The following is a 27697-nucleotide window of genomic DNA, read 5'->3' as shown; positions in this document are numbered from 1 at the left end:
GTAAATGGGGAGGGGAGGAGGAGGTGAAGGGAGGGCAGTGATAGGGGAAAAAAATGAGAACCAAGCCCTGTCATGTAAAGGTACAAGATCCCAATAATGAATGTGACTGTACTGTATACCTAAAATGTACCAATAAACTCAATGAGGGGAAAAAAAAGTAGAATAGTATTGTGACTACATCAGAGAAGCATGACATTAAAGGCATCAGGTCCCTTTGTAATTAATATAGAGATACACACATACGCAGACTCAAATTCCCCAAGTTCAGATGCTTACTTTCAAACTCCCTTCAAATTGGAAAGCCTCTAGAATCAATCGTTAACAAAGTACAGTGCCTAAAGTTTCTGGGTAACTCATGTTACAGTTTTGACTTCTAAAGAGGATTATTGACTGTGCCTTCACAAATGTATTAACAAACTCTGATATGTATTTATTAACAAATATAAAATGGCAACTTCTGAAATTTTAATGACCCTTTGCTTAAATCTTGGTTTCCTCATGGAACACATTATGATTTATGCTTTTGTTTCAGAAAAAGTTCCAAGCATTAAGGAATCAAATCCAGTTCCTCCACGTAAGTCTTTATGCAACGCTTTCAAAATAAAGCCTCCTGGGCTTTTATAAGAATGAGTTGGTTACTGAACATTTGGCAGACTTTTGAGTTTTGATAAGGAGACTTCTGCTCTCATTCTCTTTCCCTCTATTTTTTTTTCAGTTTTCTTTTTTCCTTTCCTCTGTCCTTTCTTCATACCTCCTCTTTCTTTTTTCATTTCCATATTTGACATTTTAAAAATCAATATTTGTTAACTCACTGGCATATGTGGCACATGTGGCACATGTGGCACAAATGGAAACATGGTAAACTGTTAAGAGAGATTAGTTTGTTATTCACGTGCTTATATCTATTGTGATCCAAAAGCATTAACGTGCAGTTGTGCCTGTGGCTTACTTTAAGTGGTGGCACCAGTACTTACCTGCTCAGGGAAGTAGTTTGAAGGGAAGTAGCTGCACTTTATTCAAGACTATCTCTAGTCCAAGGGGTCTATTGTTTGTTTTTCTGGTTTTTGTTTTTTTTCAGAGATGGCCTTCAAAAAAATAAAAATAAAATAATAATAATAATACACAATACCAGTTACTACAGAAAGAGTTGAAAATTCTGTTCACAATTTCATCATTTTGTACAGAACAAACTGTTAAAAAATATTTTAGTGAGTTTGCCCTTGGTTATCATTGGCACAAGTCAGGATTCCACCCTGGCTTTCTGGCTGCCCACCCAGAGTTCTTCTAAATAAGTTGACCTTGTTAGAAGAATCTGTGCTTCTTCTCTTCCTTCTCTGAGATTCCCAAGATAAGTCTACGGGAATGACCCCGTCACATACACGTAGCAGTCAGTCTGGAGAGTGCCTTTGTATCAAGCCGTTTAAACACCATTCCCTCAAGTAGATTGTTTTAATAAGATAATGGAACAGTATCATGATCTCAGAGAGACCCATGTGATACACATTCTCCCATACCTTATCTGATTTTCGTAAGTGACATTTCTGTTTTTGGAATTTTAAAATTTTTTCACTCAAAAATTGTAATCATATTCTGTCTTTTCATCTGTAGGCATGAAAAGTCAAGTTGTCTTTTAATATCTGTCTTAATGACTGGGTTAAATGCTTGTATCCCTACCCAGTTCTTATTCCTTAGGGGATCCTCATCCATTTTACAATCTTATTTTATATACTTTATGCCTCCAGTAGATAAAGCAATCCTTGTTTTTCAGAACTTGAATGAACACAATAAAGGGCACAGGGGTTGAAGAGTGGTGACCAGAAATGGGAGTTTGGATCATTCCTTTCTCCACTATGATATACCTTCCCCCAGCCTTCTGGAGTGCTGGGGCTGCTCAAGGGTCATGTTTGTCTACAGCTGAACTTTTTAGATTGATGTGAACTGAAAAGCAAAAATATTTGATTTATAGAGAGATCATCTGGAGTTGATTCTGATGAGTGGAATGTACAGATAGTACTTAAATAGTGGGGAGATCTTATACCTTCAGTTTGTATTTAAAAAAAGAGAACTTGAATTTTTATTCCACCAAAACTCTGTCTCCTTTAGAAACTGATTACAACTTTTTATTAGTGACTCAAAGATAGTTCTCTTAAATGAAAGGAAATACCCTATTTCTGTGGTCTAGAATTAATTTCACATATAAAAATATTTGCCAGATGGTTGAATAATTGATCCTATATATGTTTTGCTGACCATGAGACTGATGTCACTGTCCACTGAGAAGTAATTTCTGTTCCACACAGAAAGATCATAGTTAAGAAAGTGTTAAAAAGCTTTTGCTGCATAGTTGTCAAGATTGAGGGTTTCATCAGTAAAATGTTATAATGCATAGGAATAGTTTATTCTTACTCTTATATTTTCACCCCCTTTGTTAAGAAAAATCGTGTATTTATTGTATATATTTTCTGTGCCATATTTTTCATTGTTGGAAGCATTCAATGAAAAAGCAATCAAATTTGGGCAATGGAAATTCGCTGTGTCTTAAACATCGAACCTGTGGATTTTCAGGGTACCCTCCATTCAAATAGTAGGGCCTCAGATTGGAACACAGATACCACAGGTTTAAGGTTTTACAGAATTTGCAAATCTGATTTGTAAAATTAGTTTGTTGTTCAAAATAAGTTGCAAAATGAGAATATTTGGAAACCTGATCATTTTTCCTTTGCCCAAAAATTTGCAAGTAACAAAATGCAGTGCATTTTATTGGAACTCTTATTATAGTTTCAATTTTTATTAGCCAGTGCTCAGCTTTTATGACAGGGCTTGTAAAATAAATATAAAATTGCTATGTATGATGCAGACTAACTTAGGATATACATATTCGTTTCCCTCTTTTATAGCAATTTTCCATGGTCTGGACACCCTGACTGTGATGGGCATTGCGTTCGCAGCATTTGTGATCGGAGCACTCTTGACAGGAGCCTTGTGGTACATCTATTCCCACACAGGTTAGTAGGACAGTTCACTATTGCTCGGTGCATGTCCTGTGTGCTTGCCATACAGTAGACAGACACTCGGTGTTTTGTTGGATAAATGAGTGACAGAGAGAAAAAAGTTCATTCCCACTATTTTCACATGTATGTGTTTGGCATAAACTACATTTTATAAAAATGCAATTTGCTTTAAGTCCTGGTAGAAGAGAAGCAAAAACTATGTCCATTGTAGTGCTGATTGTGGTAACATTTGGCTTCTAAAGAAGCTATTTTGTCATTGAAGTGTAAAAAAAATTAATGTTGATAAATTGGAAATATAATCCATTTATTCAAAGCTAAAGATCACAGAATAGATGTAGAAATGTGTAGGAAGTGAAAAACAAAGCCCAGAGAATAGTACCACATCTGCACAGAGTTGAGCCCTGTCCATCAGAGTTCCTAATCAGTGACTTAAACCAGAATTTCTCAACCCTTTAATAAACTTAAAACTCTAATGTCTTTCTACATAGCTATTTAAAATTTCAAAACATATTTTCATGAATTGAAGAAATGCAACAAAGCATTTTTAAAGCTGTATTCCCCCAAGCCCTAAAATTGTGATGTGCCCTGACACCCACCCTCCCTCCCCAATCCCAGAAAATCCCCAACATTGAAACACACAGGCCAGAACTGAGAGCCTGTTCTGACACAGGATAGAATACAGGACCAGTGCGGGTGGGGATGGTTTGGTGGGAAAGGAACCTGTGGATTGCCTTCTGTTGGTTTCTTCTGAATTTCTCTGGGAAAGAAGAGCATGCAATTTAAGTCAGTCTAGAAAACTAGCCACCTCTGTTTGTTCATGGATAGTTGCAGTGTACCATGCAAACCTGGGCAAACTCTGGTACATTGCTCAGTGAGAGGTAAGGTAGGGGCAGGTCTAGCCTGTGTTTAGAACTTCATTCATTCTTCATTGAACCAATGAATGCTACGATCTTTTGCTTCACCTTGAGCCATTCAACTAGCCCACCTGCAAGGATGACCAATTTAAAGACAAGAGAGCCACTGAGAGACATCTTGGGGCATGTTATCTTAATTCTCTTGATTGCTAGACGAAACCTCAAATTGTTGAGAGACGAAAAAAAAAAAAATTCATGACCCAGACATCCTCTATTAGTTAAAAATCTCAGGCTCTTTTTCACGAATTTTTACTTCAGATACTATATAAAGTATCTATGACAGAAAAAGAGGAGCAAACTCTTGTGTCTGGCATAGGAAATTCATCCGATTCAAAGCTAACATCTTGGCAAAAGTTTAGCAGAGTTTAATAGTGGAGCTTCAAGTCCTCGGATTGTTGTTCCTATTAGGCAACCTTTGAAGTATGTTTCATATGAGAGGGAGAAAATAAGACTCTTAAGTGTAATGATTCTCAGTATTATATAAACATCTATGAATCAGTTTAGGAGTATGCTCCCTCATGAGCAAGTTTATAGGACCAGAAGGGACAGCTTTTAGCGGAGTAGAATTTATAATGTAAGTAATTTTAATCTCAGAAATACTGACATATTCAGATCTCAAACTAACAGTTCTTCAAAACTTTTCCCACCTCCTGTGTGGCTGAGAGGTTCTAGAACTACTGGCAGCCTCTGCTGTCTGTTGAGAATGAACTTGATAGTATTCCAAGACTGAGTAGCCCCAAGGATTTTATATGAGGGTAGTCACCCCATAGAAGCTGTCCATGTGTCTGTGCAGCCCCTCACTGGCCTCAGTCACAGCTAATCTTGGGTCTAGGCAGGATGTAGGGCAGCCAAATAGCACCCACTGTGGGATCACACTCTACTGAACCCCCACCCCTTAAGACCCTAGACTCTTGTCTACAGCCAAGCACACAAACCTGATAAAAAGCAAAGCTTGGTTTATAGCCTGTATTGCTGCTTGCTGAGTTTAGAGAGTTGTTATAGACCCTGCTGTCCTTCACTGAGGCTTCAGAAGGAGTTTTAGTATTGTTAAGACAGAAATAAGTTTGTAAATAGATAAAAGAAAAGCCAAACCCCATCCAATGATGCTTTCTAACAAAATATGTGAGTTCAGAAATAAAAGGTTTATAGATGCAATCATTTGGGTTTAAAATCTGCTGGTATCACTTACAGCTTCAAAAATTATTTTTTAATAGCCGGGCATGGTGGCGCATGCCTGTAATCCCGGTACTCAGGTGGCTGAGGCTGGAGGATCGCTATGAGTTCGAGACCAGCCTGGACTACATAGTAAGTTCCAGGTCAGTCTCAACTACTTAGTGAGACCCTGTCTCAAAGAAAAATTATTTTTTTTCAAAGCTGTAGGCTCTGGTTCATTTTACAGACTGCTCATCAGGAGTACCAGGGTCATACAGGAATGCAAAAGGCTTATTTCAGAACCAAATGATAGTTTCTTTCCAGAACCCCTCCCCCATGGTTTTTCACCTGGGTCAGCCTGTCAGAATTTTAGCTCAGTAGAGAAGGTCTTAATGCAGTGGCCAGGGGGAGTGATGAGAATGAGAACTCAAAAGCTGGCTCAGTCCATTCAATTTCCACAGTAAGCTGAGTCATAGAACTCAGACCTTACATATTGTATGTGGGGGTCCAGGCAGCATCTGCACATGTGTCATGAGCAGGCCTTCATTTGGATGGCTTTGCTTTCCCTTTGGTCATGTTTTCCACTCTGTCTACAGCACTCAGCACACAACCAGGTTACATATTCAGATTGTGACTATCCACTTACATACCTGGAACTTGTGTTGAAAAAAAAAAAAAAATGGTGGAGACCCAACTTTATAATACAAACTCTGGGGGCAATAAGATACCTCTGTGTGGCAATATTAATTCTGTCAGGAAAACATGTTTCTCCCAAGATGGTGCGGAGAGAAAGTGTGGTTGGAAATAGAATGTTGCTACTTGGAGCCATAGAAACTTTTATGGTGCTGGAGAGCCTTGCTAGTTTAGGGGGTCCCTAACCCATAGTCCCCCATGAAAGTCCCTAAAGCCCAATGCAAAATTGTATCTGTTGTTTTGTTGAGGACAAAAGCTCTTTTTTTTTTTTTTTTTTAGAAAACCTTTTTAGCTTCATCAAAATAGTACATGCACATAGTTCAGAGGTCTGAAATAGTTCTACGAGATTTGTTATGAAAAAACTCAGACCCTGCCTGCGTCCTCTCCTCCTCTTCCTCTCTCTCTAGATAACAATCTTTTTACTCTTAGCTGATTTTTTTGGCTGTTAATCTGTATTTCTAAAAAACATGAAAATATCGTTGCCTCTTGATTTTTCAGTTTAGGACCTTTTCATTGACCCTCTCCTATGGGAAATTAAGGTTTACCTCTCCTTCACCCCTGTACCCTAATCATGCATTCATTCCCTTCTTGTCCTCTTCCCATACCATCCCAGTAGAATTATACTGAAATTTTGATTAATATTCATATTTACTGTTTAATTATATTATGATTACCTAAAGGCTAATCACAATTTAACAGGTAACATCATTATTTCTGTGTCTTTTAATTTTCCCAGGAATTAATAGTCTTTCTCTGCTCTCCTCCCTCCCAGTAGTTAGTTTTCTATGTATTTATCATTAAGTATCTGCTGACTCTACTGGTTGTCTTAATTTCCTCTTAATATATTCAGACACACTGGGTTTTGTTACTGATTGATTCCTTTTCTTTAGTAATCCTTTCCCGGAGTCTTCCCAACCTGCTCCTATCTGAACTAGTCCCATCTAAGTTGGACGCTCTTGTCCTCTGTTTTTTCTTCCATCATTATTCTAGGGGTTCTCTTCACTTTTGAGTTGCAGGGTCCTGTGTCCTGTACCCCATGCCTTCCTTCTTCTTGTTTTAAAACTTAGAAAGGAAATATTTTTTTTATGTCTGGACTGTTTGAAAATATTCCCATGTTACAGAAATACTTTGCAGATAGTCTGGCAAGGTGTAGAATGCCTGACTCTAAATAATTTTCCTTCAGAATATTGAAAGCAGTCCTTCTTGTCTTCTAGCTTGGAGGATTACTGGTGGGAAGCTCAAGGCTAATCCCCTTGATATGTGACCTGTTTTCTTCTTTCTGGAACACATTTTACAGTAATAACTCTTGACTTATGTGTACTTTCATACATCATGCTGCCCTTTCTGTCTAGAAACTCATGTCCTTTAGTGCTGAGATATTTTAGAATTCATTCTTTTTCTCATCCCTATACTCTCTTATTCTAGAAATCATTTTACTTGAAAGTTGAACTTGACTGGTCCTCTGATTTTTCCTTTCTTTTCTATGTTGCATCTCTCTGCTTTCTTTACTTTATGGGAAATTTCTTCATCTTTATCTTTCAGTTATCTGTTGAGATTTTAGTACTGTTTCAAAAATTTTAAATTCCAAAAACATTTTTTTCCAATGAATTTCTTTTCTTACAAAAATGTTCTGTTCTTGTCTCTTAGGTGCAGTATCTTATCTATCTGAGGATTATCCTAAACATAGGATTATTTAAGAATGAGGAGATTCTCTGCTTGTGGGTAGGACTGTGAACTTCCCTAGGGTGTCTGACAGGCCTTTCTGTTGATGAGCTCCTAATGTCATCTCCTTGGAACTTTTCTCTCAGAGTTTTCATACAATAAGTTTTTCTTCGTCCTCCCTGGAAGGTGTAATCCTGGCTGTTTGGAGACCTTTATAATGGGCACTGATTAAAGTAAACTTACATGGCAACAAATTATATTTGGCAAATAGACATCAGAAAGCAAATATTCAGGCTTCCTGGGTAGAGCATAGTATTGGCACCTGGACTGAATGTGAATAATCACATGCAAATTATGTTCCTGAGGAGACAGATTTGTTCACTGCCACTAGCGACAAGGCCATCCTGCTTCAGCTGTTGTCAGGCTGAGCAAAGGAAGCCCAGTGGAGCCCAAAACGGTAGATGTTTACTTAGTGCCCCTTTGTGAGTGTGATTTTCTTCGCCTCTGAGACTGCCTGGTGCTGGTCATTATCGAAATCCTGGGCCTTACCCTCTTCAAGGAGTAAGATTCTGTATTCCACTGGTGAGGGTCCCAGCATAGTGGAGTGAGAGAGAAGGTTTTGAGAAATCTTACTGCTTCTTCCATCGGCACTTGGCCAGCTCTGCTGCTTTTGGCCTCTATTTACTCTCTTCTCCCGAGGTTCCTGGTGTCACCATTTCCTGACTTTGGGGGACTCTGTGATATAAATTGCTTGTTTCTCAACTTTTCCCACTGTCGGCTTGGGTTTTGACTCTCGTGAGTCTGCTAGGTCAGTTGCCATCCACCCATTTCCTCACCAGCTTCTAGTATTTTATTCCTGTTGTCTTCAGTTCTATTACCTTTGCTTTTGTGGATCTGTGCCTTTTGCAAATCCATTTACTGTCATTCTGGTGAGATCTAGGGAGGGAGTGCAAGTCTGTGTGTCATTGTGCATAGAAAGCACTGTCTCTACACTAAGTCTTGCCCTTAACTTTTTGTCAGTGACTTAAAGTAGGTCTTTGGGAAGTTACTGGTCTGTTTCCTTCTTACATAGTGGGGAACAGGCCCAGGGAACTGATGCAGCTGCTTGGAGCCATAGTTACAGCAGTCACAACTGGAACCCTGCTTTCTCCTCGTAGAGTTTCTGTTCTCTTCCTGTCCTACATCACAAATTTGAAGGTCATGTAGCGTCAGTATTTTTTATCTTCTTTTTGCGTGTCAGATAATAAACCTTTAGCTTAATGTGTACCTCAGTTCATGAATGCTTCTGTTTGCAAACAATTTGGTTCACAAACAGAAGTATCCAGCAAAATTTTGCTTTTGTTTGCAAAGTCTGTATCAGATGACAAACATGATTATAGCCCTCTTCTCCACACAGACATAAACAGCCATCTTCCCCAAAATCATAAAACAAATTAAGTTTATAAACTGAGGTACCACTGTATTAGATTTTTTGCCCGTTTTTAGTATTGCTAAAATTCATGTTTGTTCTCTTATGTATTCATTTATTGATATTTTTTTTGGAGTATTTATAAAATGCCAGTCTTCTGGGCACTGGTAGCATGGTAGTGAATGACAGAGGCCTTGCACTTGTAAGCTCGCAGATATTGGGAGGAAGAGAATGACCAAATGGGTGTAAATAGTGGTTCAAGTAGCAACTGAAATGTGGGCACGTGTCAGCTATTAGGAAAGCAATTCGGTGAATTTTGTCAGAAGGATGGAGAGCTGGCAAGATGAGTCTCACTGGAGCAGGAGAAAGTGTTTTGTTTGTTTTGTTTTTAAAGAATGAAGTTTCTTGTAAAAAGCTGAGAAGAAAGGGGAAGAATATGAATTTCCAGAAGCTCAAGGAGGGGTTGTGAATATTGGGAAAGAAGGTACAGGGCCAGACCTAGGAAGGCTGAGCACTCTTAACCCTCTGTGTCTAACTGTCCTATAAAAAAAGATGGTATTTGAGTGAAAAGTGAGCAAGTCCTGCCTTTTTTACAGTCACAGAAGTTTCCATCTGCTCCACCTCCTCCTTCTGCCTCTCTTTTAGGTACCTCAGTCAAACCTTAGGCTAGCTTCATGCTCTTTCCCTTTTCATCAGGGCTAGGCTGGGGACTTGGTGAGACCTCGGACCTCCTGAGATGCTCCTAATTTAAAAGCATTCACTTGACTCAGGTGGACTTTAGATATAAGCTTGGCTTCTACAATGAACATAGTGTGTTCAGTGAAGACTTGTAGAATACAAATTTTGAGGGATTGAGCAGGCGTTCCTAATTCAAAACCTCCACATTTTGTTTTGCTCTTTAAAACATAGTGTTTCATCTACCCTTAATTTGTTTCTGTTCACACGTCTGAGCAGGCTTAAATATCTTACATTTGCATAGGACCTTGAAGTTCAAAACGCTCTTCCTACTCTTCCTATGTATTTCTTATTTAAGCATCTCACTCTTAAGGACCCCGTGAAATGTAGGGATCTTCTCCTATTTAATGAAGGGAAATTTGGTTGATGTACCTGTCTCAGGAAGTACCATAAGTACACCCTGCTCATATCACTGAAAGCTCTAAAAGGTTTGCTTCAAGTCCAGTTTATGACAGTAGCCCATGCCCAGAGGTATAAAGGTATGTATGGCCTTTCTTCTCCACCTAATCTTCCGATTTCCTCTTCCTCTCTTTCTCTTATTCTTTAAGTGCATTCTCTTTAGGGGTCACAGCAGAAAGCTAAAGTTAGACAAAGAAAACCAAAGGCAGGTAAACAAGGTTGCCATTCTGCAGCACTACACAGGACATTTTGAAAGTTTTTAATTCCCACCTTCAAAGTTTATTCTTTGACCCGGAATTTAATCACAAAATCTCACCTACTCCTCCTGGAGAGTTTTGCCTTCAAAAGAAGGTTCTTTTAGCTTAGAGAGGGGAGAAGAACCATTATTGGAAATGATAAAAGTGACTAAAGACATCACTAAACTGAAGATAGCTTAGTTTACTGTGCTTATGGGAGTTAGGATATCAAGAAACCCATGTTAATTGGTACAAAACCGCAACCAACACATAGGCCTACCTGAGTCTATCTTTTTCTTTCTGGCATCAAGGAATATAAAAATCAAAATCCCCCAAAGCATATGGTTTTCAATCCTGTGTGCAAATATCTCTGAAGAAGGGAGTCCATAAATTTCCTTTATAACCACTCCTCCTAACCAGCAAGTTCTTTTCCATCTCAATTATATCTCTGTCCCTGCCATTTAAACACATTTTCTTATGTTCTGCCCTCCAGAGAGAAGAAAAACAGCTGTCTGATCCTCTTTGTAATAATCCTCATGGGCAATATTTGTGAACAGACTCCTTTGGATTAGTCTAGATTCTTCTCATTTGTCTTTTGCATTTTTGTGGCCCCCGCCCATTCTTTCCTCAGGGAGCCTTTCCATGTTCCTTAAATTTTACACAGGTAGTTTCTTCCTTAAAACCTGCCATTGTGAAAGTCTTAAGAGATAAAAACCCAATTGAAAGTAGGTAAGAAGTGGCAGAAATTTAGATCTGGGCAACACTATCCCAGGCTAAAGAAATAAAACAGATTTTCCATTAAGAAATATATTTTCCTGTTTCTTAAAACATCTCTGGCACCATCTGGGCTCAGCCACAGGCTAAGTGAGGTGGGTATGATTAATCCTTGGTGTTGTCATCTTTAGCACAACCACCATCACCTCTCCCTCCTCCAGAGTAGCCCAGTACAAATGCCTCTTTTCCCTGCTCACTTGCCCTCCTCCCCAAATCATCCTTCCCACAAGGTGGTTTGAGATTTGAGGAGCAAAGTAAACCTGAACATATTGACTCTATTGGCTGAGTTTGATATTTGTCAGGAAGGATCCTCCCTTGAATTTCTTCCATTTGTTAACTGGGCCTACTCTGCTTAGTCACAAAGTTCCCCCTGCTTATCTCCTCCAGAAGTGGCCTGGCTTTGTTGCCCAGGGAGTATTTTAGAGAAAAGTGGTGCTGCAAGAAGCCCACACCACTGTGATGAAGAAGGACCCATTTCAGAAATCCAGGGAACTCTGTTGGCTCTGTAGGAGGAAGCACTGACCCATTAAACTTGCTTCTTCATGATGAGTATTTCTGTAGTGCTTGCATCTGACAGTGAAAAATCCTTTTCTTAATTATTCCAAAAAGTAAAAGTTTTTTTTTTTTTAATTTGGAAATACTGAGACATCTTATATATTATATGTGAAAATAGCCAGAGGTAAAAGGGATAGTCTACACTGAAGGGACTTCAGCATTTCCAAACAGAGTGTCCTTGACATTATTGGATCAAAGTCAATAGAATATTAGGCTAATGTGACTTGTCCGCCTGGGTGAAACATCCTGCAGTGTTAAGTGTAGGGGTTTCTTGGTTTGTTTTCTTTGGGGTTTACTTTGAATAGAGTGTTTCCTTACCATGACCAAGGGTTTCCAAAACTCTGGAAGTTGAAAGATCTCTTTTTAATGGGCGCTGATTAAATGAAAATGATGTGGCAACAAATTATATTTAGCAAATAGACATTTGAAAGCAAATATTCAGACTTCCTGGGCAGGGCATGGTTCTGGCACTCTTCCTGGGTGTGACCCCAGTACGTGTCATGTTCTGGAGAGAGGCTTGCTCCCTGTCACTAGAGAAGGTGAGCCAACCTGCTTGAGGTACTGTCAGCCTGGGCATATGAATCCCAGCCAAACCAAAAGGGAAAGAGTTGGCTTACTTGTGGCTTTTCTGATGAGTCCTTTAAGTGGAAAAATACATTTTTAAAAAGCAGTTCATGTATAGTCACATTAGTCCTTTTAATTGATGATATGACAGTCCGGCTGAGTGTGGATCAAAATGTGAGTTGTAAAGGGGCTGAATTTTTAAAAGATATATTGAGAGTTGCTACGGTCTTTGGAGTGTGTATGTGTGATGGGGTTTGGGTGTATTTGTCGGTAGTAGAGTATGTGTGTTTGATCCCCAGCACTTAAAAGAAGCAAAAGAGATTTGATCCCCTTCTAGAAATGTTCCCACTCTGGGGAAGGTAAAGTTTTGGCAGAAAGTTACTGCCATTGAGGCACACGTCTTGTGCTTAATTCCATACACACAGGAAGAGTAGGGGGAGGTTCAAAATATAGATGTCCAAAGAGAAGCATAAAAATAGTGCTTCTTTGCTTCTCGGGAGCATTGACCCCTTTCCCTCTCCATCTCACCAATCCCAGAAGAAAAGGTAATTAGAGGAAATACAAGGGCCAGATATATAACAAGTATATAAATGCTCTAAAATTGATATCAAAGTGTTTGGAGCTCTAGTTCACAAAAGGGGTGATGGAGAAAGCTGTAACCAGACCCAGGGGCACAAGCTGGTTCTACATTTTGCAGAACTGCTCTTTTGGCAGAAGCTTTGGAGGGGCCTCCTGTAAAGGAATGGAAGTAACAGGCTGAAGTTCCTGTACTTGAGGGCAGAAGCTTTGCCTGTGTGTTTTGTTTTTATGAAACAGAAAGGAGGTTGCTTATCTCTGGCTGATAGATGTGCATTTCAGCATGACAGGAAAGAGGAGGCTCATTTATAAACAAACCTGGTCCTTTGGGGCTTCCTACATGGGAGGGGGGGACACTGCTTATAAGAAGTTTATGCTCTGAGTTTTCAAAGAAATTGCAGTGTTTTTCACTTTAGAGACCTCATTATATTTCCCTACCTATAGCCCTTTTTTGAGGATTGCACTGAGGCCACTTTTGCTGCAGAGAACTAACTCCAGGGCCTTTTGCACTGCTAAATGCAAACCATGTGTGTGACCTGAGGTTTCCTCCCTCTCCGCAGTACTGCACATTTGGCACAAAGAATGGGTTTAGCTGAAATGCAGTGGGGTGTGTAATGAAAAGTGGGATGCTTAATGTGTTAGGAGATACTCACATTGCATTCATAGTGAGCTTCAGTGTAAAAGCCGGCTGCTTGCTAGCAACCCCTGCAGTTTCGATGTGCTAAGCTAAACCCCTTCCACAAAAGGTTTTTCCCACAGCAGCCCTTTCCTAGTCCCTGTTCAAGTAGGTTGTATGTTTGGCACATGAGGGTCTCTGTTGTAGCTAGGGCCATATCCAGACTTTACCAGCCCAGTTTTAAACAAACCATTTGGAAAAAGGCCCTGGGGGTTGCGGGTGTAGTTTCTGGCAGAGTGCCTGCTTACAATGCTTACAAATGCCCAAGGCCCTGGGTTGGACCCTTAGTACTAAAACAAAAAAGAAAAAGTTCCCCAAGCTGCCAAGGATCTATTATAATTTAAATGCTCATCCTCTTTTATGGCTTGTATCTAGATATCCGCCCAAAACCTCATGTGGTCAGAGGTGAGGCTTTTCAGGGGTGGCTGGATCTAGAGTGTATGATGCTGGGATTAAGTCTGTGGTGCTGGGATTAAGGATGTGTGATTACTAAATTAGTTCACAGATTGGTATGACATAGTTCTGGGTGTGGATAATGGGAAGGCCCACCCTGGGTGTGAGTGATACCCTCCCTAAAGGGGTGTAGCCTGGATAGAATATAAGGGACAGAAATAGGCCTAGGCCATCACTTGCTGCGTTTGCTGCCTTCTTTCTGCCTACCATGAACTATTTGTCCTCCATGAGGCCTCTCTGCCTTGCCACCGTGCTTTGGAGCCAGCCAACTATGAACTGAAACCCCCACAAACTGTGAGCCATATAGACCTTTCCTCCTTTTTAACTTTGGGTATCTGGTATTTTGTCTCAGCAATGAGAAAAAAAACAAACAAACAAAAAAACCAAAAAAAAAAAAACAAAACTCTAAGGCACCCTCCAAACTCTACAATATCTTTATGAGAGAAGATGCATAGTATTTTCTGAACACTGTCTGTTGGTTCACATAATCCAGATATTGGTAGTATCTTCAAAGTTTGTAGGTGAAGCAGGAGGATCATGAGTTTGAGCCTAGCCTGGGCCACTTTGCAATTTAGCAAGCTGTCTGGTAAAACAACAACAACAACAAACAATTTGGGAAAAGTTGCCTGGAATATAGCCCAGTGGGGAGGCTTGGGTTCATTGCACAGTACCATAGGGGGAAAATAAAGGGAGGGCACTTGTAGGCCCCTAAATCCAGGGAATTTGTCATCAACTGTCAGAGCCCTTAGCTACTGTTACTGCCTGTTAGTCTACTGAGAAACCCTCCTCCTTGCCCTATGCACAAGAATTTGAAAACAAAACATCAATAAACAGAAAAGCCTTAACAGTGGGCAGAGACCTGGGATAGCTGCTTCCTACCCACAGTTGTGAAAAGGATTGGATAAAATGGCAAAGCAAAGATAATGTCCTGTGTTGCAGTGTACATAAAACCTATTTTGTTTTCTTCTTTTTTAAAATTAACCGCAGGAGAGACAGCAGGAAGGCAACAAGTCCCCACCTCTCCACCGGCCTCAGAAAACAGCAGTGCAGCTCACAGCATCGGAAGCACACAGAGCACACCCTGCTCCAGCAGCAGCACAGCCTAGCCACGCCAAACCTGGCCTTCACTGCCAAAGGCAGGGCCTGATGCTGATGCCATGTGTCCAGATTCGGAAGGCTTGATTTGGGTTCCCTTGTAGAGAGAGTGGATTTCAGTGTAAAGATTACCTGTTACATTCACCACTCATGGCCAATAGAAATGTGACCCCTGGATCTCTGCAACACACTATAGTTCATGTGGAAAAGCTAAGATGGTGGCCTTATCCACCAGCACCCCCAGGCTGGGGGGTTTTCAATGTGAAACACATGCCAGTTTTTAAAATGCTGCTTTGTCCAGGTGAGAACATCAATAATTTGGGGCCCTGAGTTTTACCTGCACTCAAGATGGTCAGAGGGTCACAGCTAGACAGTAGGCCCAATGAGATGTGGCCAAAGAGTCTTTTACATTTGAACCAAGATTTAAAAACAAAAGAAATGCTTCTAGGCTTTCTCAGTGCTCCTCAATGCCTGATCTGCACTCCGTCTGGATACCTACGCTTAACTGGCCATACTGTGGGATCTGATATGTGGCCTGCTGGTTGCTGCCCTCAGGACTGCAGCCTGCCACATGTCAAGACAACATTCCTTTCTTGTTCCCTGGGCCAAAACCAGTGCTGATTACCTTGTCAGCTTCTTCTCTTCCCCCCACTCAACACACACTGACTAAAGACATGTCTTAATGCAAATTTTGTCCTTCTTACAGGCATGTAGAAATTGAAAATGGCCAAGGTCTGGAACTGCAGATTTGTATTCATTTTGTTGGGATAAGTTAATGTCTACATTGGGGACAGAATTAATTCAGTTGTAAAGTTGAGGAGAAATTTGTAAAGTGATATATGTATACAAGTATGAAAAGACAAGTATATAATATCTCATCTGGCACATTCATTTCCTCAGTTGAAGAAAAAAGAAATTGAGCCAGGTGCAGTGGCACTTGTCTATAATAGCAGCTACTTACCCAGGCAGGAGGTTCACAAGTTCCAGGCCAGCCTAGGCAACTTAGCAAGAGCTCATCCTTAAAAAACAAAAAAGATGAAAAAATCCATTTCCATTTTGAAAATATCTGCTGCTTCCCAAGTTGAAACTTATATTTAAGTAATATTTGGTAGAATGAGCATTTCCATTCAGGACGCATTAACCATTCTCATAAGCCCTTGTGTGAAAAGCAGACCCTTAGGAGATACAAATGCCTGGCAGATCCTGTCGGATTCTTGGTTATCTGAATAGTGTCACCAGTTCTGCCAGGACACTGCTGAGCAGGGGAAAAGTGCACTCATTTTGTTTGCTTTTGTTCTCTTGTCTTAAATATATCCAAACTCAAAAGGATCTGCAATGAATTTCATTAAATGGGATAATATGATGCCACGTCGCAGCTAAAATATGCTCAGTGATACCCATATGTCAAAAAGGATACCAGAGGGGAATTGCCGTGCCAGGTCATTTACTGCGGACATTGCAAATTACGTAGACTTCTGTTTCCCTATCCCCGCAACAATTTAGCATTCCATCCGTAGCACAAGTTAGATTCTGCCCTAAAACGTTCATGACCCACTTCCACTGCCTTTGAGGCAGTTGTGCTTGGTCCTCTGTGAATGGAACCTTACACAGGAAATATGGGTGAAGCTGAGAACCTTAAGGCAGTGTCTACAAGGCGAGGAGATGGACATGGAGATGACTGGATAGATGTAGACATTCAAATGGATAATTTTAACCAAAGCAGACTACTTAGCAGCTGAGATCTCCGGGCCATCTACATTGATAATAGTGAACATTTTTTAGATTTTCAAATACATGTGAGGATAACATGTGACCAGAAAAATGTTTTCCTTTAATTTTTTAACATAAGGGTATCATATCAGAGCAGAGGGCCTAGATTACGCTAGCTGTGTTTGAAAATAATGCGCTTTGCCTAACCTTCTGCAGAATGTATTGTTTTAGCATATTCTATGTATAAAAAAGTTTAAAGATGTCTTCAAAGAAGACTAGAGTCTTTAAGTCACTTATAGCTATATTTTACTACAAAAATTTGTGTATAAAGATATATTTAAGTGTTTTAGATAAATTTAAGTTACTCCATATGAAATGTTTAATTTCAATTACTGTGAATTCTTTGATCAGTTCTTTGCTTTAAAAAATCCTTTCCATCTTTTAAAAAGAAAATTAGCTACAAGGAGATATTAAAAGATGCATTTCTTAGATGGGTAGAGTGAAAAAGTTCTGTAATATATTTAAATGTATATTTGAGAGAGTTCCTACAGTGCCAATGATTTTATAAATAATCTTAAATTAATTTACAAATTTATACATGCAAACCAAAAGATTTTTTAAAAGAGAAAAGAAAAAGAACAGTTTTTATTTTTTGGGGGGGGTCTTATTGTCAGAAGTACTATTGAGATAGAGAAATTCATATTGACAAAACCTAATCCGATATTGGAGAATGAATAGGGCGTTTCCCTAGCTTCTTGTTACAGCCCTGCTGATTGCTTCATCCTTTACAGCTTTTATACAAAGTACAAGCTCTACTTTTATAACATGTTCTGCAAGTTCCTTTAAAACTGTCGTTATATTCCATCAGCAAAGCCTAATATTATTTCTGCCGTACATCCATAATCCACAGAGCCCATTTTGTTTTGTTGATACTGACGCTATTGTTGAAATGCTCCAAACTCCACCACAGATTATCTGTGTAACACCTTTAGCTTTTCACTGTGTAGCGTTCATCAGCTGTTACTCTGTATTTTAAAAAGTCAGAAATTTCTTCTATGTAAGCTGTTTCTATGGCATTTTCTAAACACAAAGTGGTCTTTTCCTTGTCTGGTAATAAGATTGTAAGTCCATTTCCTGTGTGTTCTGGGCGGGTGTGTGACTGTGAGTGCATGTGGGGTGCGTGTGCACCCACCTGTCTTTTTGTACTGCAACTACCTCATGGTTTGAATGATGACTGTACTGCTGGTTATGTTAACAGAACACATTTTGTTGGGCGAGTCCTGTATGTGGTTTTTTTCCTGTTTGTTTTATCTGGGGGTTGTTCATGAAACTGACAGATGTTTTTCTAAAAAGGACTATTATCAGTTTCCAAATACAATACTTCTCTCTTCTGGTTTTTCCTGAATGAGCCTGATTTTGTTGCTGTTTTTCATCATCTATGAGGGTAGAAAGAGTAACCCGAAAATCCCTGTGGCCAGTTTGAACACCCCTGTAGTAGCCTTTGTTTGATGTGTCAGAAACTTTGTGAACATGCTTAGATGTATAGTCTTGATAACCACCGTTTTAAGTCTTTTATCTGTGCATAATAAAAAGATATATATCAATTATTAATATGCATCTTGTTTGGTCATCATTAAATTCTTCCTTCAAGCTGATACTTTTTCTGTCTGACTTGCACTTTCTCTCCTGTTTATATTGCCTGCCCTTTTATGAGAGGAGGGTGGGCAGAGCCACGGGAAAGAGCACCCTGGAGTGCATTCCTGGGCCTTCTGTCAGTCTCCTGGAAATGAAGAAAGAAACAACATGCGTTTAATCTCCACTATTTTCATCCCCTCCCAATACCCCAGTGCTGCTTCCAGCATTCCCCACCTCACTGTGGTACCATCCTCTTCCAGTTACCTCAGGCAAAAAACTAGGATCCTAACTGCAGCCTCTTTGGCCTTCCTAACCCAAATTAATAAATCCAAGTGTTATTTTACCTCCAGAATATCTTTCTCTCAAACCATAGACTGATTCCCACATTTACTGCTGCTACCCACTGCCAAAGAGCCATTACCTTGATAGAATTTGCTTCCATAGCTTAACTGCTGCACCAACTGCCTGTCTTGCTTCCCTCCAATTCTTTTTTTGCTACACAGCAAAACTAATAACTAAAAAACTCAAATGTTACTTCCCAGCTTGAGCCCTTTATGTAATTCCTCAGTTTGCCTTCAGGATGAAAAAAGTCCACCTTCTTAAGTGTAAATCCAATGAGAATTATGCCTGCAATCCCAGCTACTTCTATCATTTCTCCGGAGTTCAGTTCTGTTGGGCACACCCCTGCCAGATGAGTCTGTACTATGAAAACTTCTCTCCCTATCAAAGATTATAATGATGAATATATTTCTACATTGCCATATCCCTGTCTTCTCTTTTGAGAGTTAGGATCTTAGGAGCTTTGATAGCAAGGCCAGCCACCCATTCCTCACACCTTCCACAGACCAGACCGCACAGTGAACAGGGACAGCAAAAAGAGCTGGAGTCACATTGTGCTCAAATGAGGTTGAAGTCATTATAGATGAGCTCTGCCATCTTTCAGTGCCAAAATGACTCTGGAGCCAGTTCTCTCCTTATGAGGACACGAGGGAGAAATTGGCAGGTCAGTTAATATTTCTGCTATAAACTCTCCTTGTTTGTCGTGGAGCAGAAACCAAGGCCATCCATCAGAAGGTTTCTCAGGGTCTATGAACTGCGTAGAATTGGGTGCAAGAGTTGGTGTGGATGTGGCTGGGTTATTGTTCCTGTTTTGGTGAGAGTGTTCACAGACTGTTTGCAGTTATGTCCTCTAATTAAAATTTTTTTCTTGCTTGCTATGTATTTGTGGAAAATAAGTGTAAAAAATCCAAAGCAATAAAAACACCCCTCTACTTTAGACAAAGCTCTATGATTGGTAATCAGTGTGTTCCTAGACATTGCCTGATGTTCATATCCATCAGCACATGGCACTGTAATAAAAAGATGAAGTTGTAACATTTATAACTTGCTTTTTTCCACAAGGCCACATCTTTGTATTAGATCCTCCAAAGTGAGTGCTGATCACATCAGTGTCACACTCAACCTAGCTTAAGCTGCCAAAATAAAATGTGGTTATTATAGGACATAAAACAAAAATATTCTTCATAACTACCTTCCTCAGCCCCTACAGTTGCTTCCCTGGAGGAACTGATGTTAACAGTCTTTTTTCAAAATGAGATGTGTTGAAACGTGTTCATAAGTCAAGGGATTCTTATTTTGTTTACTAAAATAGAGTCAATACCCACACTACAACTTTGTTCACTTAACATGAACCTCCCTCTAGATTAGAAGGTACAGGACAGCTGCAGAGTACCACCATACCATCAGTAAGTGTGCACACAGCTAGGACCCCACCCCACCCCAACCACAAAGGTGCAGGCACACTTGCCCAAGCCACAGCCCACCTAGAAAAGAGCTGCAAGGCATGCAAGCTTCATCCAGAGTCTCACCATACCATTGGCCACAGCCAAGGACCCACCTGGAAAACAACTACACAGATGCATAAGCAACAGCCAGAGGCTTGCCCGGATACCTCTGTTAAGTGCCTGAAGACCCTACCCAGAAACCTACACAGACAACAGGAACTGAGATACACAGCCCCCAGCCAAGTCCCCCCCCCACAACAGCTACATATGGGCCCCAGCAAGAGGCACACCTAGATACCATCCCAAGCATGCACAGGCCCCAGCCAGAATCCCATCCAGACAACAGGTCAGCTCAGGTATATAGAAGATCACCATTCTAAACCCAGGAATTGCTGTACTGGGGAGCAGCAGAGTAAAGGCTGCTCAGTGGCCTGCTGAGAATTGAAGACCAATGGGTGAGCAAAGCATTTCCTCAACAAAGGCAAAGCAGGCTGCATCTGTTGAAATGAAAAGATAGGGAAATAAGTCTCAGAACCAGACTTCCAGATCACATAAGGCAATCCCAAAGGGAAATGAGATGGAAGTCTGATACTCAACCACCTGGACTCTCTGAACTGGCAATGAAAGAGGACCTGGAAAAAATGAAATCAGAAATAATTTCTCAGATAACAGCAGAGATTGTGCCCATAGTGTAAGACATGATTAACAAATCTAGAGCAGACATAGATAAAACAATAGAAGAGCTGAGGAACATGATGGAATCCAAACATAGGAAACAAATGGAATCCACGAAACATATGCAAACAGATTTCCAAGACCTTAAAAACTCCATTGAAAGTTTACACAGTAGAAAGAGCAAATGTGAGGACAGAATTCCAGATATAGAAGATAGGACTGCAATTAGTGACCAGGAAAGGAAAAAAAAAAACTCTTAAAAATAGTAAAGGGCCATGAGAGATCAATCCAGCAGTTGCCAGATGATTGAAAGAATAATAGAATACTGATTGGAGTCAGTGAAGAAACAGGAGAGCATGAAGATGATATAAGTGAGGCTTATAGGATTCCAACTAGCCCTGATTAAAAAAAAAAATCTACACATGGGCATACAATAGTTAAGATTCCAGAAACCCAACAGAAGAACAAAATTCTGGAAGCAGTTAGAGAAAAGAAACAAATCATGTACAAAGGAAAACCCATCAGAATCACAGCAGATTTGTCAACACAAACACGCAAGGCAAGAAGAACATGGAGTGACATATTTCAAGCTCTAAAGGAAAACAACTTCCAACCCAGATTGATGTACCATGCAAAACTCTTTCAAAATTGATGGAGAAATAAGATACTTTCATAACAAAGAGCACCTTAGGAACTTCATGAATACTAAACCAACACTTCAAAAATCTTAAACAATATCCTAGGCAAAGACAACAAGAATCACAGCCCCAGGAAGCCCAGCAGAATGAACCCATCAGTCATGACAAGAAAATAAATGTAAAGGGGGAGAATCCGACAAAAAGAAAAAGTCATGACAAGGATGTCAATACATATTAGTTATAACCATCAATATTAATGGTCTCAATTCACCAATCAAAAGAAGTAGACTGGCAGAATAGGTCAAGAAGCAAGATCCAGCAATATGCTGCAAGAAACACAAGAAATACACTTAACAAAGAAACTCATAGACTGAAAGTTAAAGGGTAGAAAATAATCCTCCACGTAACAGGAATCCCCTTGGTCAAAAAAACAAAACAACAGGAGTAGCTATCCTCTTTGCAGATCAAGTGGATTTCAAACCAACACTGATTAAGAGAGACAAAGAAGGACACTACATCCTTGTAAAGGGAACAATCCAAGAGGAAGAGAAGATAATCATAAATATACATGCACCAAACACATGTGCACCCAACTATATAAAACGAGTACTAATGGACATGAAAAATCATATAAGCACTAATACAATAGTGGGAAACCTTAATACTCCACTGTCACAAATAGATCAACCAGACAAAAAATAAACAGTGAAATACTAGAACTCAATCAAACTCTTAAACAAATGAACTTAACAGATATTTACAGTGTTCCACCCCACAAAATCAGAATACACATTCTTTTCAGTTGCACATGGATTGTTCTCCAAAATAGACCATAAAACATGTTTAAGTAAGTGCAAAGGAACTGAAGTTATCCCCTGCATATTATCAGACCATAGTGTGATGAAATTGGAGATCAATAGCAAAAGAAACCACAAGAATTTCATAAACATATGGAAATTGAAAAACACATGGAAATTTAACAACACACTTTTGAATAACCAATGGGTCACAGAGGAAATTAAAGAAGAAATCAAGCAGTTCCTACAATTAAATGACAGCGAAAGTACAACATATAGGACTCTATGGGACACAGTGAAAGCAGTCTTTATGAGGGAAATTCATAGCAGTGAATACTTATATGAGGAAAAGAGAATGAGCTCAATTATACAACCTGATACTGAACCTCAAACTTCTAAAAAAAAGAGGAGCAGGTCAAACCCAAAGCTCATACAAGGGAGGAAATTATAAGACCAGGGCAGAAAGTAATGCAATGGTGACTAAGAGAACAATAAAAAAAAAAAAATCACTGAAGCCAAGAGTTGGTTCTTTGAAAGAATAAACAAAATTGACAAACCCTTAGCCAACTTTATCAAAAAAGGAAAGAAAAGGCCCAAATCCAGGCAATTAGGAATGAAAAGGGTGAAATTACAATGGACCCAGCAGAAATCCAGAGGATCATCAATACCTACTTTGAGAATCTATATGCCAATAAGATGAATAGAGAAGAAATGGACAGATTCCTAGATTTGTATGAATTAACAAAGTTTAACAAACAATCCAATATCAGTCAATGAAATTGAAAACTTAATAAAAAACTTACCAAGTAAGAAAAGTCCGGGTCCTGATGGCTTCACTGCTGAATTCTATGAGACATTTAGAGAGGAACTGCTGCCATTACTGTTTAAACTCTTCAATGAAATTGAAAGGGGAGCAATATTCCCAAATTCATTCCTGGAAGCAAGTATCACCTTGATCCCCAAAGCAGAGAAAAACCCAAACGAAAAAGAGAACTATAGCCCAATCTCACTAATGAACGTAGATGCAAAAATCTTTAATAAGATACTAGCAAACAGAATGCAGGAAATCATTAAGATCATACACCCTGACCAAGTGGGATTCATCCCAGGGATGCAGGGATGGTTCAATATCCGCAAATCAATAAATGTATACATTGTATTAATAGAGCGAAGGGCAAAACCCATATAACCATCTCAATAGATGCAGAAAGAGCATTTGAGAAAAACCAACATGCATTCATTATAAAAAGCCTACAGAAAATTGGAATAGATGGTCTCTACCTCAATCTGATAAAAGCCATCTATAGAAAGCCAACAGCCAATATCATACTAAATGGTTAAAACTGAAATCCTTCACACTAAAATCAGGAACACAAGAAGGATGTCCACTATCACCACTCCTGTTCAATATAGTTTTGGAAATATTAGCCATAGTGATTAGACAAGAGAAAGAAATAAAAGGAATAAAGATAGGAAATGAAGAAGTCAAATTGTCATTATCTACAGATGACATGATACTCTATTTAGAAGACCCCAAGAACTCCATCAAAAGTCTTCTAGGCTTAATAACGAAATTCAGGGAAGTAGCTGAATACAAGGTCAACACACAAAAATCAATAGTTTTCCTGTATATGAAAAATGGACTCACTGAGAGAAGTGGGACAAATAATCCTTTCACAATAGCATCCAAAAGATTGCAATACCTAGGAATCCACCTTATGAAAGAAATCAAAGCCCTCTACTCTGAAAACAACACTCTGGAAAAAGAGTTTGAAGAGGATATCAGAAACTGGAAAGACATCCCTTGCTCCTGGGTAGGAAGAATCAACATATTGAAAATAGCTATACTTCCAAAACTGCTATATGGATTCAATGCATCTCGATTGAAATCCCAGTAGCACACTTCAAAACCTTGAGAAAACAATCCAAAAATTCATTTGGAACAAGAAGAGACCTAGAATAGCAAAAGAAACTCTAGCCAATAAAGATGAGGTAGGTGGTATCACAATCCCCAACTTGAAACTATACTACAAAGCCACTGTGATAAAAACAGCATGGCACTGGCAAAAAAACAGACCTGAGGACCAGTGGAACAGATTAGAAGATGCAGAAACAAGTCCAGACACACTCAGCTACCTCATCTTTGACAAAGGAGCCAAACACCTTTCCTGGAGGAAAGATAGCCTCTTTAATAAATGGTGCTGGAAAAACTGGGTTTCAACTTGCCAAAGATTAAAACTAGACCTATACCTCTCACCATGCACTAAACTAAAATTGAAATGGATTAAAGATCTAAATATTAGAACAGAAACACTAAACCAGTTGGAAAAGAGGTTAGGTACAACTCTTGAAGACATTGGTGTAGGAAAAGATTTTATAAACAAAACCTCCATTGCCTGTGGACTATCACAAACTATCAACAAGTGGGATCACTTCTTATTAAATAGCTTCTGCACAACAAGAGAAACAACCACAATGAAGAGGCAACCCACAATGTGGGAAAAACTTTTCACCAGCTCTTTCTCAGACGAAGGTCTACTATCTAGAGTATATAAAGAACTCAAAAAAAAAATCAGACCTCCCAAATTTAAAGACCCAATCCAAAAATGCACAATTGAAATGAGTAGACATTTTTTAGACAAAGAAGTAGAAATAGCAAATAGACATATGAAAAAACTCATCATTTGAGAAATGCAAATGAAAACAACACTGAGATTTCACCTTACCCCAGAAAGAATGGCTGCTATCAATAAAAAAAAAATGCAGGTAGGGATGTGAGGAAAGAGGAACCCTGCTCCTCTGCTGGTGGGAGTGTAGACTGGTGCAACCACTGTGGAAACTGGTGTGAAGATACCTCAAAGCACTAAGATTGGAGGTCCCATTTGACCCTGCTATCCCCTTGCTAGGTATCTTTCCCAAAGAATTGAAAGAATCATACCACAGTGATATATGTGCACCCATGTTCACAGCAGCACAATTCGTGATAGCTAAAACTTGGAAGCAGCTTAATTGTCCATCAACAGGAGACTGGATAAAGAAAATGTGTCTTTTTTTTAATAAAACAGAATACTACCCAGACATAAAGAATGAGGAATTAGAAACATTTATAGAACCACGCCTGCTCCCGACCCAGCAGCCATCACTCAAGCGCCAAGAAGGTAGCCGCGTGGGAGCCCCTGAACCCCCATAAGCCCCCACCCCACACTCTCAAACCTCCTGACTGTGCCAGTCTTAGGACCCACTCTGCAAAGACAGAGGTGGTCAACAAGGGTATTTTTCTGAGTTCCCAACTTTGAACAACTTTAAAGAAAGTGTGTGGGAAACCTGTAATAGAACGTTGTGGAGTTCAACCATTCAGAAGGTTGGGGAACTCAATCAGGGCCTTGCAGCCCAAGGTCAGTCAGCGTCAGGGGGTTCAGCCATCAGCTGAGATCAGGGGTCTTGCATCCTCGCTCTGTCTGAGCCATTAAATGGTAAATACACTATATTGAAATTTTGTTCACTGCAGACATGTTCTGCACTGCTTCTTGATTTCAGTTTCATTCAAATGATTTAAGGGTGATAGACTAGTGACTACCACAGGTGATCAGTGTCCAAGTTGTGCTTGATCTTAATGTGGTGCTGATTGTATCAGTTGGGGTAAAGTATTGCCATTGATTTGATGAGCTGTTTTCTCTGATGTTATGAAGATGAGAATGTCTCTGGGTAGTTAGAGACACAGAAGCTAGGGCACAACCATATCAGGAAGATTTGGGTGATAGCCCAGAGATGAAACCAAGGACAGTCTGACAACAAAAATAAAAATGAGAAAACAATTAAGCAAGACACAAGGACAGACTTCCAGTTCACCAATGGCAAACAGTAGGGCAAAGGAGGATGAAAAGGCCGATAGTGGACCAGCAGGATACCCTGAACTCAAAGCACAGGAAGTAACAAAACAGATCAATCAGGTTCTAAAAAAATTCAGAACAGAAATAATTTCTCAGATAACCATAGAGATAGTGAGCAAAATGGAAGTCACGATTTGAGACTCTAGAGCAGAAACTAACAAAAAAATAGATGAGCTCAGGACCATGATAGAAGCCATAAAAGCCCAGCATAAGAAAGAAATAGAAACAATAAACGCCCAACATAGGAAAGAAATGGAATCCATAAAACAGATTCAAACAGATATCCAGGAGATTAAACACTCTATTGAAAGTGTATGCAACAGAATAAAAGAATGCGAAGATAGGCTCTCAGACATAGAAGATAAGATTGCAGTCACTGACCATGAAAAGAGAGGTCTCTTAAAAACAGTAAGGGATCGTGAGAAATCGATCCAACAACTCCTAGATGATGCAAAGAAGAATAACATAAGACTGATAGGAATCCATGAAGTAGCAGGAGAAAACACAAATGACTTTAAAAAGCTGTTCACAGAATTAATGACAGAAAACTTCCCAAACAGAGGGGAAGAATTTGATATTCAGATAAGTGAGGCTTGTAGGGCCCGAACTAGCTACAATCAAAAAAAATCTTCACCTAGGCATATAATAATCAAGATCCTAGAAACCCAACAGAAGAACAAAATACTACAAGCAGTAAGAGAAAAGAAACAAATCACATACAAAGGAAAGCCCATCAGAATTCCAGCAGACTTTTCAACACAAACTCTTGGGGCAAGGAGAGCCTGGAATGAGATATTTCAAGAATTAAAAGAGAACAACCTCCAACCTAGACTGATGTATCCAGCAAAACTCTCTTTCAAAATGGATGGGGAAATAAGACACTTCCACGACAAAGAACACCTGAGAAACTACATGAATACCAAACCAGCACTACAAGCAGTTCTAAACAAGATCCTAGAAAAAGACAATGAAGGCAACAACACCATGAGGCCCAATAGAGCAAATCAAATATACAAGGCAAGAAAATAAAAGGAGAAGGTGAAAAAGTAAAAAGAGTCAACAAAAGGCTAATAACATGTCAATAATGTCAGTGCATATCAGTTATAACCAGCAATGTCAATGGCCTCAACTCACCAATCAAGAGAAATAGACGCAAAATGGAATAAGAAGCAAAATGTAGCAATATGTTGAATACAAAAAAAACACCTAGTGCAAAAAGAAGCCCATAGACTGAAAGTGAAAAGATAGAAAACAATTCTCCATGTGACAGGAGCCCAGAAAAAAACAGGGGTAGTAATCTTATTTGCAAACAAAGTAAATTTCAAACCAAAACTGAATCTAGTATTATTGATGTAGGATGGTACTGTATCATACCTCTATGAATGTAAACTATCTAGTACCTGCTTTATGATACATAGTAGGGACCGTGCTTTATCAGAGCTACATTTAATGATATTACTCTAGAATGTTCTCTTTCCAGATGATGATTAAGAGGCTAATAGAAAAAATGGTGCCAGGTACCACAACAGCAACAGAACTTTGCTGTTGTCTGGATATTATTCTTTTCTTTGGTTTTTTTGGGTTTTTTTTAATGGAATGCGCTGAATGTCTATAATTTTGTTCAGATGACTGCAGAACCTGGAAAAGCTGTTGCTGCTATCGATG

At 39.4% G+C, this 27697-nt stretch overlaps 1 protein-coding gene across 3 annotated transcripts in view; it reads left to right on the top strand.

Annotated features, from left to right (window-relative positions):
- The window catches only part of Tgfbr3 (transforming growth factor beta receptor 3), a 187517-nt gene extending 169300 nt beyond the window's left edge, over positions 1–18217 (top strand). For all 3 annotated transcript variants that reach the window (XM_010644936.3, XM_010644935.3, XM_019210787.2), the window contains exons 15-17: positions 533–574; positions 2898–3005; positions 14796–18217. In XM_010644936.3, the coding sequence (XP_010643238.1) occupies positions 533–574; positions 2898–3005; positions 14796–14914 (269 nt within the window). In that variant the 3' untranslated portion in view covers positions 14915–18217. The remainder of the gene's footprint in view (positions 1–532; positions 575–2897; positions 3006–14795) is intronic.
- The last annotated feature ends 9480 nt before the right edge of the window (positions 18218–27697 follow it).

This window comes from Fukomys damarensis, unplaced genomic scaffold (genome assembly GCF_012274545.1).
Source record: "Fukomys damarensis isolate Sample0158 unplaced genomic scaffold, DMR_v1.0_HiC HiC_scaffold_33, whole genome shotgun sequence".
NCBI lineage: Eukaryota > Metazoa > Chordata > Mammalia > Rodentia > Bathyergidae > Fukomys > Fukomys damarensis.
This window is presented reverse-complemented; position numbering and strand designations above follow the sequence as displayed.